Consider the following 15745-nt stretch of genomic DNA (forward strand, 5'->3'; position numbering starts at 1 on the left):
TTAAAATGTTTGTGAATAATGTTATTAAAACCAAAAATAATGATAAAACATTGTCTCAAAACTGGAGGTTCAAACAATCTTTCACAAAAACGTTCTTATAACTTATGGAAAACATTAGGAAAATGTTCTGACAACATTAATATAATGTGAACAAAACGTTCTAATAATGTTTTAAATAACGTTCTGAGAACATTAATATAATTTGAGGCTGAAACGTTATTAAAACGTGAATACTGTTATTATAAACAAAAATAATGTTAAAACATTGTCTAAAAACTGTATGTTCTAACAGTTTTCAAAATAAAGGTTTTATAACATTTTTATAACTTATAGACAATATTAGGCAAACGTTCTTAGAACATCATGTAAATGTTTTAATATTGTTTTAAATAACGTTCTGAGATTTCCCAGAGATGGGTTGCGGCTGGAAGGGCATCTGCTGCGTAAAAACTTGCTGGATAAGTTGGCGGTTCATTCCGCTGTGGCGACCCCGGATTAATAAAGGGACTAAGCCGACAAGAAAATAAATGAATGATAACATTCTGAGAAAATCAATATAACACGAGACTGAAACGTTAATAAAATGTTTGTGAATGAGACTGAAATGTTATAAAAGCATTTTGAATAATGTTATTATAACCAAAAATGATGTTAAAATATCGTCTAAAAACTTGAGGTTTGAACAATCTTTTCCAAAAACGTTTTTAATAACTGAGAAGAACATTAGGGAAACGTTCTTAGAACATTTATATAATGTGAATGTAATTGAAATGATCTAATAATGTTTTAAATGACGTTCTGAGAACATTAATATAATTTCAGTCTAAAACGTTTTGAGTAACATTATTATAACTAATAAATAAAGTTAATATCATTTTGAATGTTCTAAGAACTTTTAAAAACATTCTATAGCTTAATGGGAACATTAAGAGAACATTGTTAGAACCTAATATTGATTGACGGGTTTATGCGAAATGTCAAAAGATTATGGCAGATGTTGACCCTTTGCCATTGTTCTGTAGACGTCAGTATGAGCAGAAGAGCGTTTGTTGAAGACTCCCACACACATACTGAAGGCCAAGAGCGTTGAATAGATTCACAAGCGCTGTGTGTGTAGCCTCTCTGTTTCTGCTGTCGCCTCCGCATTCACTGAACATTCATTTATGGAAATGCTCAGTTTTGAGCACTGCCAAACGTTTGGTTTACGTCAGACGTTCATTTCAGTAGCAAATAGTCGAGCATAAATGGAACATCCTATGAACATTTCATTTTACGATTCAAAATGTATGTAATCTATATATATACATACCAACAATTTGGTTAGGAACGTACACTTTTTCATTTATTTATTTCATCTCTATATGATCAAATAAAGATGTTCTAACAATTAAAACAAATAATTGTTTAGCTCTAGATCAGGAGTGCTTAAACTTTTTTCTTTAAAGGCTCAAAAACCAAGCTTGATTGATGACTGTGTGCCAAATATATACCAAACCTTATTACAATAAATTTGCAAAGGGGAATTTCCTAATTTATTTTAGGTAAAAAAATTTTAAAATAGAAAACGTTGCTTCAACTCATATTAACTAAACCAATGTAATGTTTAACATTTTATAATGATTTTATTACAGTAAAAACAAAAATTCCATTTATAACAGATTGGAGTTCAATGCTGAATACACTAATCGAGCTGCTCCTTGCTGCCTTTACCTTGATTTCCTCGCAGATGACTTGTGCGTTGTCCTCTATCTGTCAAGTGACAGTATTTACATTTTAAAAGTCTGATTAATTTACAACATTTAATTGAATCATTTCATTTCAGTTGGCTTTCTTTTTTTTGTTGCTCAGCAATCAAACAAAGAAACAAAAGGTTACGTTAAATTCAAAATGAGGATAATCGCTACCAAAGGCTTTCACCTCAACCATCTCCATCAATCTCACCTGTTTTCAGATGGTATGGTGGGCCAAATCAAAGGTTACTGGACCCTACTTCAGGCATCTCTGCTCTAGATATTCAGTTATAACCCGCTATTTCCCGATGTTATCAGTTTGTCTGGTAGCTCAAAACGTATGTCAGCAGACTTGAGAAGCAGAGTGGGGTTGACCACAATGATGGGGTTCGAGTCCAGTAAAGAGCTGTTCTAAAAAGCAGGTAAAACAAAAGCCAAAAAATAAAATGAAGAAGTAAATAACAGGGTGAGATTGGGGTAAAATCTGAAAACAAGGTTAAAATTAGTTTTTTTTCTTTTTCTGGATTGCTATTTAAAAACGGTGCAAACAATCAGTGCTTTTGAAAACACTATTAGTTGGGTTAAGGAAAAGGGGAGAGTGGGGGATCGGTCAGTTGGTTAGTCAGTCAGTTAACAGCGCCCTCTGGTGGATTTATGTGAGAACAGCAGGTGCGAATGGCACTTGCGAGAGAATCTTGAGATCTCAAAAAGTGTACACAGCGGCCTCTGGTGGATTTACGAAAGCAAAAACTGCAACAAAACTGCAGACCTGGTGAAGTGCAATCTGAGCTGCATCCAATGCTTTTTAATGGGCTCACCTAACCTCACCCCTTACCCTACCCCTCACAATGACATCACTCACTCCATTTGAGTGCACTATGTCTGACATTGCATCGCAGAGTGATGCAATCTTAGCTTGCATCATAAAGGCTGCATCCAGATACTATCAACAAAATGTACCTCCTAGGACAAATTTTGCTCTCTCCAGAAATTTATATAGTGGTACATAATCAAAATGAGCCTGAGATGTAAGATATATTTATATTTTATGAGTTTTTTTTTTTTTATCAAATGTTAATGCAAAACATTTAAACATCTAAACAATTTTCCACTTGTACAGTTTTTTCCATTGTGTAATAAATATAGTAATGGCAAATATGTGCCGTTTTTCTGTGGGTGCTTGGCCCACCTGATGTTTTATTGTATTGCCAAAATGTCCATTACATAAACATTTAAAAAGAAAGATGTCTTATTTTAGCCTTCATTTGTAACACAACATTGTTGATGATCCACGTGCAGTTTATTTATAAGATTAGTCAAGCAGGCAATGGTCAAAACAGGGGCAAACAAATACATACAGATAATCCAGAATCGTGGTCACAAACAGCCGAATGGTCAACACAGGCGGCAAGAAATCAAAAGGAGAAAACAAAGCAAGGACTCAAAGCACGGCTAGGCTAGACGAGACAAGAGAACGCGTCGTAGTGTAACAAGATAACAAGACTCAGCGAAGTCTGTGTGTTTGTGTGCTGTATAAAGGTTCTATGTGATCAGTCTTTGAGCAGCTCCCAGCTGTGTGTGTGTAATCAAAGAAGAACCGGAACAGGTGTTAGTGTGTGGTGCATGACAGGGTTTTTAGTTCCTCTGATGACAGGATTGTAGTCCGGGTGATATGGAATGTTTTCCAGCGACCAATCAGGGTTAGATTGCTGGTGATCGTGACATCATTACAAGATATTTGCATATTGACAATTAAAATCTATTAATAGGGTAATTCTTAGCCTTTAACCCTTTTACGGTGCCATCAAATTTGTTTGTTTGTTTGTTTGTTTGTTGAGTGTTTCTTTTTAACTGCCAGCTGTCATGTGAGAGGTTATTTCCATCCTTCAAAAGTTATCATTCACTATCACTCGTCAACACCAGGAACTATTACCATTTATTTACTACTTACTACAGTCATTTCATTATTGTGGTTTTGTAGCTTCCACTATGGCCTGCGCACATATTCACATTCCCCAACATGTGTCTGATAAATCAAAATAATGCATCTGCGCCTTCTTTTGCCTGAGGAACAGGAGTAACCTGTAACTTAAAATGGCTTTTAGCTGCAAAACAAAGTCATTAAGCGAAGTATGGTTTCTGTGTGTGTGTGCATGCCTGTGAGTTGTCTGTTACACGACTCAATAATGACAATAAATGGTTCAGACATTAATGTGTGGATTAATTTTATGCTCGTGAGAACTGACCTGTCAGGTTTGGTTAATCTCTTGGTGACCAAGGCCAAGTTTCTGTTTACCAGGCAGATCTGTTGTGTGTGTGTGGTTTTAGACCTCCCCTGGCTTTTGTTTTTGGTACCTGTTTCTGTAATTGTGATGTGAACCTGATAGCTGAATCTAGTGTGTGTGTATTTTGTGCACGTTTGTTTGAGTTTTGGCGGGTTCCTACACTTGTTTTCGCGCTCTGCTTGAATGGGAGCATTGTGTCATTGTCTGCATGCTTGAGTTCACAGCACACTGAGGGCCGTTCACACCAACACACTCCTGCATTTAGCATTGAGAAACAGAAAAATGAGCATGCATATTTGTATGAACTGAACTTCTTTGAACTAACTTTTTGTCTTTAATAATGCAGAATTCATGTTTGAGATATATTCACAGATTTATTTTTTTAAAAAAGGATCTTTGTAGGCTTTATTATATTTTTAACGGAGTGCTACGCTGTAAAACCCAACGGTCAATTTTATCAAATGAAATAAATGTAGTTAACTCAAACTTGACTGAAAGTTAATTCTACTTATTTGAAGAGTTTTGGGCGAAGCAGTGGCGCAGTAGGTAGTGCTGTCGCCTCACAGCAAGAAGGTCGCTGGGTCGCTGGTTCGAGCCTCGGCTCAGTTGGCGTTTCTGTGTGGAGTTTGCATGTTCTCCCTGCGTTTGCGTGGGTTTCCTCCGGGTGCTCTGGTTTCCCCCACAGTCCAAAGACATGCGGTACAGGTGAATTGGGTAGGCTAAATTGTCCTTAGTGTATAAGTGTTTGTGTGTAAATATATGTATGGATGTTTACCAGAGATGGGTTGCAGCTGGAAGGGCATCCACTGTGTAAAAATGTGCTGGATAAGTTGGCGGTTCATTCCATTGTGGCGACCCCGGATTAATAAATGGACTAAGATGAAAAGAAAATGAATGAATGAAAAGAGTTTTGAAACCAGTGTTGAAGTAAATGAGTTTATTAAATACCTCATTACTTCGACTTAATGGATTAAGTTTACAATACTCATATACAGTAAATTAGTTTTTTAACTTAAATGGTTTGTTGCAATCGGTTTCCTTAAACGGTTTGAGTTACCTTAACTTATTGGGTTTTGCAGTGTAATAATGGAAAAACATTATGTGAATGTAAATGGAAGATTATAATAATGCATTAAGTAACATTATGACAACATTTATATAATTTGAGATTAAACATTATTAAAATGTTTGTGAATAATGTTATTATAACCAAAAATAATGTTAAAACATGATCTAAAAACTGGACGTCAAACAATCTTCCACAAAAAAATTTTTTATATCTTATGAAGAACATTAGGGAAACGTTCTTAGAACATTAATACAATGTGAATGTGAATGAAACATTCTAATAATGTTTCGTATAGTGTTTCATTTTGAATGCTTTAAGAACTTTTTTAAAAACGTCATATAACTTAATGGAAATGTTAAGGCAACGTGTTTTTTTTATGTTGGAGATATATTTGCAGAATTATTTTTTAAAAAGGATCCTTGTAAACTTTTATATACGTTTAAAAGTAGTGCTAATAATCGGAAAACATAATGTGAATGTAAATGGAAGATTATAATAATGCTTTAAGTAACATTCTGACAACAATAATATAATTTGAGACTGAAATGTTATGAGAACATTTGTGAATAATGTTATTATAACCAAAAAAAAATTTAAAACATCACCTAAAAATACAATTTTTAAACAATCTTTCCCAAAAAACTAAACGTTTTTAAAACTTATGAAGAACATTGGAGAAACGTTCTGAGAACATTAATATAATGTGAATGTGAATGGAACATTTTAATAATACTTTAAACAACGTTCTGAGAATAATAGTATAATTTCAGACTGAAACATTATTTAAACTTTTTGAATAATATTATTATAACCAAAAATAATGTTAAAACATCGTCTAAAAACTGTATGTTCTAACAGTCATTCCCAGAAACGGTTTTATAACGTATGGAGAACATTAGGGAAATGTTCTTAGAACATTAATATAATGTTAATGTTAAGGGAATATTCTAATAATATTTTAAACAACGTTCTGAGAATAATAATATAATTTCAGACTGAAATGTTAATAAAGCGTTTGCATAAAGTTATTATAGCCATAAAAAGTTAAGTTAAAATATCGTTTTTGAAAGATTTTCAGAGATATATTTACAGAATTATTTTTTGAAAAGAATCCTTGTACACTGTACATTTAAAAGAAGTGCTAATAATGGAAAAAAATAAACAATGTGAATGTGAATAAAAATGTTTTAAATAACATTCTGAGAACATATATATAATTTTCGACTGAAACGTTATTAAAACGTTTTGTGAAACGTTATAACCATAACAAAAAAGTTAATATATAATTTTGAATAAAAACATTGACTAAAAGATGGTCTAAACTCAAACCAGGCAATTATGTTTTGTTATTTATAAAGTACAATAGGATATTCATCTATATAAGTGCGTACATGTTGCTTATTACACACCGAGGGATGCTCAGCAGGACATAAATCTTTAAATATGAAAAAAAAAGAAAGGATAAAAATGTAAATAATTATCATTGCATACATAAATATAAAACAACTGCTCCCTCATTTCACGCCCTCTTGCCTCAGGGGGCTTTGGTGGAATTTGGCTCATTCCGTGTATGATCTGCTTGCAAAAACCTCACGCACAAGCAGATCCATTTCCTCGCTAGTGAAGTGTTCAGTTTTTCCTCTTACAAAGTCCGCCATGAAAATAGCAAATACACCAACTCACTCTTTAAGGGAACAGGAGATTATACACTCTGATTGGTGAAGTGCTCATTACACCCAAAACACACCCATAACTCATTAGGAAAAAATAGCTAAACTTGATTCAGACATGCCCTGAGTGCACTTTTGACGTGCATATTAAACCATGCACTTAGATCCTTAAAATAGATACATGTCACACTTTCTGATTTAAAACTCTGCAGGATGTTTTCATTCGCTTAGAGCTGTTCTACACACTGCATGGAAGGCAATTTTCAGAAATAAATAAGAGTGGCGCTTTAAGATTAGAATTGCTCGTGATGCTGTTACGTGTACACTTTTCACTGGGTGAGTTATGAAATGACTCTTGACTTGTGTTTGTTAGTTTCATGCGTCTGTTCTGGGGTTTGGAGCATTACGGTTGGAATGCAGTGTTGCTGCTTCCTTTCAATGGCCTCTGTGAACTTAAACCCAGAGGAGAATTACAATGCTCCGAGACTACTGTTTCACAACACAGGAGAACAAGTGGTGTAGCAACTTTTTTTAAAGTGTCTTTATAAAAGTGTATACCTTAAATTGAAATGAAATTAAGGTTGTAATAAATGAGGTGGGAGTTTGCATGTTCTCCCTGCATCGCGTGGGTTTCCTCTGGGTGCTCCGGTTTTCCCCACAGTCCAAAGACATGCGGTACAGGTGAATTGGGTAGGCTAAATTGTCCGTAGTGTATGAGTGTGTGTGTGAATGAGTGTGTGTGTGGATGTTTCCCAGAGATGGGTTGCGGCTGGAAGGGCCAGTGCAGAGCCTTTACATTCTTTGATTTACATCTTTACATCTAAGAGCATTTTAAAAGCTATTTTTTTAACTTCCTGATATATTTGTAAGTATTAATAATAAGTAGTAGTATTAAGTAAAGAGAATTACAAGTTCTCCTTATTTCCTCTGCGAGACAAACAAGTGTAAAAAGCCACAAACCCCAGTAGATAGGACAGTATTAAGACAGGAAGCAAAGTGGGAGAGAGGGGGTAGGGTAGGGAAATGTCCTCAAGCCGGGATTCGAACTCACGACGCCCTGTCGTGCTGTTGCACCATATGTTGGTGCGCTAACCACTGGGCTATTGCACCGACATCTTGAATAGTTTTTAAGGTCTAAGCATATTTTGACATTGCTGAGATCTCTTCTGAATGTTTAGTGAAATTAGTTTAGTGAAATGTTTAGTGAAATTAGAGATTAGTGCAGCTAACTGAGTATGTTCTCAGGACAAAGGGCTGGGCGATACGGATAATAAATTGTTATTATAATATCAGTTGATATTAATAATTAACACAATAAGGGTCAAATCTTTTTTGTTTGTTTTGCAAAAGTTGTAGAAACAAGTCAGTTAATCAATCATGGCAACATTTTCACTGTTTTGAATGTTTTTCTCTTAGAAATAACAGTAGCTTGAATGGCGGTTGAGATGAGGATCCATTTTTAAAGAGTCAAATTGAAATATAATGACTGTTTTTAGTTAATATTAAAATTAAGCACTGCACCGTAAAAACTATTCATAAATTACATATTTTACATATTTTGTGATTCATGTTTTATTTTTTTTTTAAATAAATTTTATTGTTTTCATTTTTTTAAGGAAGTTTATTTCTGCTTTTAAATTGCATTATGGTACTTTGATCTTTTTTCCAACAACTTTTAACCTTAGAAAAGTTTGAAAAGTGACTTTTATTAACATTTGTAATAGTTTAAAGTTATATATTGTCTGGGTTGGTGTTGGATATTACAGTTCAAAACTTTGCAATAAACTTATTTCTGATATATTATATGATTTAAATCAACTAAAAAGTCAATAAAAGACTTTGTTAAACTTTAAGTTGGATTTTCAACATCAAAAGTCAACAGAGCAGAGATCAACATGCCATAATGCAATTTATAACCATAAATAAATCGAAAACACTTTTTATTTTTTACAGTGTTTGGATCATGTCAACCACAGATTCATTTTTGCATTAGCAGTAATAATTAGCAACATTCAATTGTTACTAACATTCATTCAAGTGTTCTAGTCATTATTGAGGCTTTCAAAGCATAAAAAAACATTATATACAGTATAAGTATAAGAAGTAAGAATTATTAGCCCCCTTTTGATTTCTTTTTCTTTTTTTAAATGTTTCCCAAATTATGTGTAACAGAGCAAGAAAATGTTCACAGTAGGTCTGATAATATTTTCTCTTCTTGAGAAAGTCTTATTTGTTCTATTTCGGCTAGAATAAAAGCAGTTAACCATCGTTATACAATGTAATAAATAAATCCATAAAATTTACTGTAAAAAAAAACATCAGCTGTGGTTGCCAGTATTTTACCATTAAAAAATAAATAATTAATGATAATAATAATAATAATAATATTAATTAAAATACATAATTGACTTCTGCTGTCTTCATTAATTTCAAAACCACAGATTTCTTTACAACACATAAATAAAAAAAACTGTAGAGCAGATAATTTTAGGGGTTTTAAAACCTTGACTTTTTTAAACCGCGGTATACCTTGAAGCTGGTTATTATCCTATGACTAATTGTAACCTATTTGAAACTTTAACAAAACATTTTCTGAACATCCTTTTTTTATTTAGCTGCATGGCTAGACATTTTCCTTGAGAGCATGCAAACGCTCAAAACGTTTTACCCTTAAAAATGCAAACTTCTGGTTTGACTAATGCTTCGAAGCCGTTTCTGACATTACTGGCCTTTCCTGTCTCATAGTTAGCCATTACGACATGCTGAAGTCTCAAATCAAGATCTTATCACTTCAAGTTCCCAGCACACGTATCTATAGTATGGGAATTGTGTGTATCTGTTAAAGGCAAGACTGTGTTTGTTTAAGTGTGTGTTTTGCACTGAGAGAAAATAGATAAATCCCAGTATCTCAGTGCTCGGTGAGTGTGTGTTTGCTCTTGAGAATTTCTTGAGCATTTCATTGCATTTACTAAAGGAGAAGTTTGATAAGGTTTCCAAATACAGGCTGGAAATGCACAAATTCTTTCTGGAAAGCATTTCAACACAATGTCTGACCCACAACCTCACCTGCGTGGCTGGAATGAGCACCTGTTTGCATTTCACAAGAGACTTTTAGACTGATTTGTTGGACTCTGTAATGCTGTTAAGGGTTTATATGTGTGTTATCAGCAAGCGCCTGTGCTTTTCGGTTCATTTATGTAAAACGAAGCAGCACTATATCGCGTTTCAGCATCAACATCGTATTGTGAGCATATGCAATAGTCACATCGCAGGATTTAAACTGTAGCTGACCAGGCACAAAAGACTTACTACAGAGTTTAATTGTAAAGTCTAGAAGGGATACAGCTGCAGATACTCACCTCAATATAGCATAGTTTTTGTGATGCTGTACAACAATAATTTATATTCTTACATTACTGTGAGGGTTGGGGTGGTGATGTGCGTTAATAATCTACAATTTAATGGGTATTTTAATAAATAATATGAATAATAATCTGTATAATTACTGTTTTTACATCACTGTGAGGGTTGGGGTGGTGATATGCATTATTAAAATAGAATTTAATGGGTAGTTTAATAAATAATATGAATAACAATCTGTATAATTGCTATGTTTACATTACCGAGAGGGTTAGGGTAGTGATATGTATTAATAATATACAATTTAATGGGTAATTTAATAAATAATATGAATAATAATCTGTATATTTACTGTTTTTACATTACTGTGAGGGTTAGGGTGGTGATATGTGTTAATAATGCACAATTTAATGGGTAATATAATAAATAATATGAATGATACTCTGCATAATTACTTTTTTACATTATTATGAGGCTTGGGGTGGTGATATGCATTAATAAAATATAATTTAATGGGTAATAAAATAAATAATATGAATAATTCTCTGTATATATACTGTTTTGTACATTATTGTGATCGTTAATAAAATACAATTAATGGGTCATTTTTTAATAAATTATATCAACAATTCTTGTTAATTTTCAGTCGTAGCTGTATACCTTCTCGCAACAATTGAGTTTAACCCTAATTGAGTGAAAGTTTATCATTTGCATGTGTTTTTAAGGCCTGTATGAGCATTTTAAGAGAGCTTAAAGCATTCTGGCACAAAGCGTTGTGTGTGTTTAAGTAACTTTACTTAAGATTAGTTTTATTGAACTTTTTACACAGTGAATGCACTATGCTGTGCTGTTTTACACTTGACTATTTACTTTCTGTACCTAAGAATCACTAGAAAACTGTAAAGCACTGTTTATTTCATTTGTATCTTTGCTCTACTGAATTTATCTATTCTTGTAATATGTTTATTATATTTTATGCTCGATTCACTCACTTACAAACCCCTCTAATCAATCAGAAATAATTAATTGTTTCCAAATAGTGTTATTTCAAAATATACTGTAAATTGCAATTTTCCAAGACTGTGCAGCTCCAAAATGAAGAGATACAATAACTGCAAAATGGGCTCATTCTGAAAATGTAGCCCTATGTACATTTCTGGAGACTGTGAATTATGTATCCAGAAATATGTATGGCTGCATTTCGTCTTTAAAAGGAATGCTGCGGATTCCTTTTTACGATTACCAACTGACAGGTTACCTCCGTTTGGATGGCTTTTCTGCAGTTACCAGTTTGCCCGATGGCTCGTTGCGTACGTCGTCGGACTTGATGTAGAGAGAAGTTGACTACAATGACGGGGTTGGAATCCGATGAAAAATGATTGCAGAAAGCGGGTAAAACAAAATCAAAAGACAAAAAATAAAATAAACAAGTATATAACAGGGTGAGAATGTGAACTCTAAATACCTGGTAAAAATCAGGCTGCCTCAAGGGCTTTTATTTTTCTGGACTGCTTTTGAAAACTTTCAGTTGGGTTTAGGGTAGTGAGTGGGAAATGGTCAATCGGTACTTTTGAAAACACTATTGGTTGGGTTTGGGGAAGGAGGAGGGGGGGGTCAGTCGATCATTCAGTCATTCAAGTCGGTCAGTCAAGTCAGTTAGTCTCAACTTTTCTCAGATCTCAAAATCGCGAAAACAAAAACTGCTAAAAAAGTACCTTCTGGGACGTATTTGGTGCTCTCCAGAAAGGTATATAGGGGTACGTTTTCAGAATGAGTCTGTGTAAGATGTAGAAACTGGATTTCTATAAATGTGGAATTTTCTGCAAATTAATTTTTATTTAACTCAAATAAACTTTTCTTGTTATCTCAATTTACATCAATCAAACGGACTAAAAATATTAAGATAAGCTTTGTATAACTTAAACCGTGTAGCTTAAAAAGGTTGGTTGTCATGACTTTCTGTCATATACATTTTTTTACTGTGTCATACTGTATCTTCAGCTGCAATTACGTGGTTCTATTCTTACATGCAGTATTACTGAACCTGATCTTAAAGGGTCATGAATGGCCAATTTTCCAAGAAGAACACTTTGTCTTTGAGTTTTAATGTGTAAAGGTTCCTGGGGCCATTTCTGAGTACCTCTTTGAGTATTAGCCATATTATGTTTTCCTAGAGTCGCACCTCAGTAATGGTTTGTTTTGACCGTGGCGCATTTGAACCAAGGACAAAATTTGAAATGCAAAGTAGTTTTACCTCAGACTCCCTCAGAGCTTTTTAATAAGGTGTAATGTGCACCCGCTCAGGCATTGTTGTAAATAATAAGCTCTGACAAGTAATTTTTTGATGATATACAATTGCTGGTTATTGTTTGACTAATTACAATGTTTGTTACCACTTTAATACCAAAAAGCCTTAAATATTTAAGATTACCTAATATCACTGTGCGCTGTGTAATTCATTTTAGCAGTCATTAGAGAACCATGCAAAGATCTACAAAGACAGTACAATTTTTCTTTGAGGAAATTAATATAACAAATTTAGCAGCATAGCAATTTTTACTGTTAATAATAATAAGAAATGTTGAAATGCTGTCTAAAGGACCATGTGACAGTGAATGATGCAAAAAATTCAGAGGAATAAGTCATAGGAATATTATTGATAGATAATTTGTAAAAATATGCCATGATACTTCTATGTAGCTGGCTTTTTAAGCTAATAAATGCAGCTTGAGAGCATAAGAGACTCTTTTCAAAGACATGAAATGTATAAATGCATGTGTATTTGTGTTAATAAATTCACTCTTTCTCTGTCTCTCTCTGCAGTTGGAGTGTGTACAGGCACTCAGAATTTGCTGAGTGTGACGGGAAGCTCTGAGGTCCAATACAAACTCATGAAGGAAATGTACACAGGTTGCCAGATTGTCATAGGAAACCTGGAGATCACACAGATGGAGCACAACCGCGATTTCTCATTCCTACAGGTGGGGAAAATAGATCTTTGCAGTTTTTACTGTATATACCTGTAGAGTGCATTTGTGCATACTCACTTGATCAATGGCATTGGTTCCAGGAGCTTTTTTTAGGGATGCACTGATATTGAATTTTTTACTGATACCGTTACCCGATAACGCTATCGAATTGGAGGCCGATATATTAGCCAGTAAACATACCAGCGACCTTTTTGCTGTGAGGCGAACGTGCCATGAACTGCGCCACCGTGTCGGCCCTTATGGGAAATATGATAGATAAATAAAAGATTTAAAGGGGGCTGATCATTTATTTATTTATTTTATTTAAATTAATTAATTAATTTATTTATTTATTTATTTATTTATTTATTTATTTATTTATTTATTTATTTTTTATGATTTATTTATTTTATTTATTTATTTATTTATTTATTTATTTATTTATTTATTTATTTTTTATTCATTCATTTAAATCTTGAAGATAACATATAAAAAAGTTTTAATTAATATAGATAGATATAAAGCTATTGTAGATATAAAGCTATAGATATAAGTTGCTCTCTTTAACAAACAAAAACGTGAATAACGTGAAGTGTCTGTAATGTTTCATCAACTGAACGTTGGAACTTCATCTCTCTCCACAGTCTATCCGTGAGGTAACCGGCTACATCCTCATCGCTATAAACCAGTTCAGACGTTTACCGCTGGAGCAGCTGCGGGTTATACGGGGAACGTCTCTGTATGAAGATAAATTCGCCCTCGCTGTCCTTGTCAACTATCAGAAAGACGGAGTGTATGGACTGAGGGAGCTGGGCCTCACACACTTGACAGGTGACACATTCTCACCCACAGAAACACATTCTGTCAAAACACCTACGCGCTTTAACAACTAGACACTTGAGAGGGTGTGGTGTAAAGAGTGAGTCAACGGATGGAAAAAAAAATTTGCGCCATGTGTGCTTTATAAAACCTTGTGTGTGCGTCTTTGTTGGAGTTTTTTGTCTTTTTTGTTTTAGTTTGGCAGTGTTAATGCAAACAGTATTTACTAGTGACGTGACGAGATCTCAACCTATGAGATCTCACGAGATTAAATTGTGATGAGATTTCTCATCAAGGTGAGTTGTGATGTTATGATTGAGTGTGAGGGTGAATTTAGCACTGAAGATTGGAGGCAGAATTGGATTTGAACTGCACATTAAGTGCTTTACACACACCTGGCAACCCGGGCTGCCTCTGTATTGCACGTCACACGTTTGCTTGGGTGAACGCGTACCTGCTTTTTTCACCGGAGTTCAAAGGTTGCCGCATCCAAAGGTAGAGACCACCACAAACACAACACAAATTAACTGGTTCATAGCCAAGCGATGGAGTAGCACTTTAGATATGCTTAAAGTCATGATCGTTGTAAACAGAAATCAAACTAAGACATATGGGGTATTCCTATTTCAGTCGCATTATTGAAGTGCAGTACAAGCATGTTAACACCGTAATCAAATTATTACCGTCAACTAGAACTTTTAGCCACATTTTGTGACAGGATAAGCCATACACACATGATTGTTGGACACTATTCTATACACCTACTGAATCAGTGTCAGTACATCAGTAAGTCAAATAGTCAAAATACTTAGGACCATGTGATATTTCTGTGTTTTTCTCACAACTTAAAGCATTTTAGCAAATGGTTGCATCATAACAAAGGTCTGAATACTTTCCGTACCCACTGTACGTATATATATATATATATATATATATATATATATATATATATATATATATATATATATATATATATATATATATATATATATTCAAGAACCAGACAGAACTGTTATATATATATATATATATATACAGTTCTGTCTGGTTCTTGAATCTGATTGGCTGATAGGCTTGTGATATTCAGCAAATAACAGCAGCACATTTACAGCCCCTTCACCCTTCACTCCGGTGTATTACTCCGCCCACATGCAGCAACAAGCAGAGGGTGCTCTACAGTTTGACTAATATTGCTGCTGTTGGACAACATACTGTACTCTTTTTTAGTCAAGAATGTGGTTTAGTTTGCGACCATGTAATTGTTTACAAGGATAGTGCCTATTTTAAAATATTTATAATTTTGGAGGCCCAGATTCAGTGCATCAGCCATCAGCCTGTCATACTGTGCAGACCAACGAGAGTGATGGTTGACGTTCCGCCACAAGATGGCGATGGAGACCACAAAATAAGTCCTTAGAGTGAGAATAACCTTAGCGTTTTCTCAACGTAAGTCAAATTATTATAAATCAAGTAAGTGAAATTCTGAGTTGATCTCTCCTTTTTGTATGATGTAATGCTGTATTTATACCACATAACTTGGTAGTGTTTGCTTTGCTTCTGCTATTTCGGGGTTAATTATTGTGATTTCCTGATTGCAACAGAGAAATACTGGGAAATCTCTGTAGACTGATGGCATTTCATGCCGTTCAGCCTTATAATCTTAAAATGTGAGCAAAAATGACCTGTTTTGTCATCACCTTAGACATTAAGCTAGAGAATCATTCAAATAGTAGCACTAAAGTGACGTTTGTGAAGTAGCAGCGGTTTCTGCTGGTCAGCTGCAGATAGTAGTTCCTCTTACAAAAAGGTTTTTGAGAAGGTGTTTGATTTTCATTTTTATTTA

General features: G+C 34.1%; 1 protein-coding gene across 4 annotated transcripts in view; it reads left to right on the plus strand.

Annotated features, from left to right (window-relative positions):
* The window catches only part of erbb3a (erb-b2 receptor tyrosine kinase 3a), a 65992-nt gene that overhangs the window by 11057 nt on the left and 39190 nt on the right, over nt 1-15745 (plus strand). For 3 of the 4 annotated variants that reach the window (XM_073952696.1, XM_005165701.5, XM_005165702.5), the window contains exons 2-3: nt 12938-13095; nt 13728-13914. Coding sequence is in view for 3 of the 4 variants with exons in the window: in XM_005165701.5 (XP_005165758.1) it covers nt 12938-13095; nt 13728-13914 (345 nt within the window). In the remaining variant the exon portion in view is untranslated. 4 annotated transcript variants of the gene reach the window in all.

Source organism: Danio rerio, chromosome 6 (assembly GCF_049306965.1).
Source record: "Danio rerio strain Tuebingen ecotype United States chromosome 6, GRCz12tu, whole genome shotgun sequence".
NCBI lineage: Eukaryota > Metazoa > Chordata > Actinopteri > Cypriniformes > Danionidae > Danio > Danio rerio.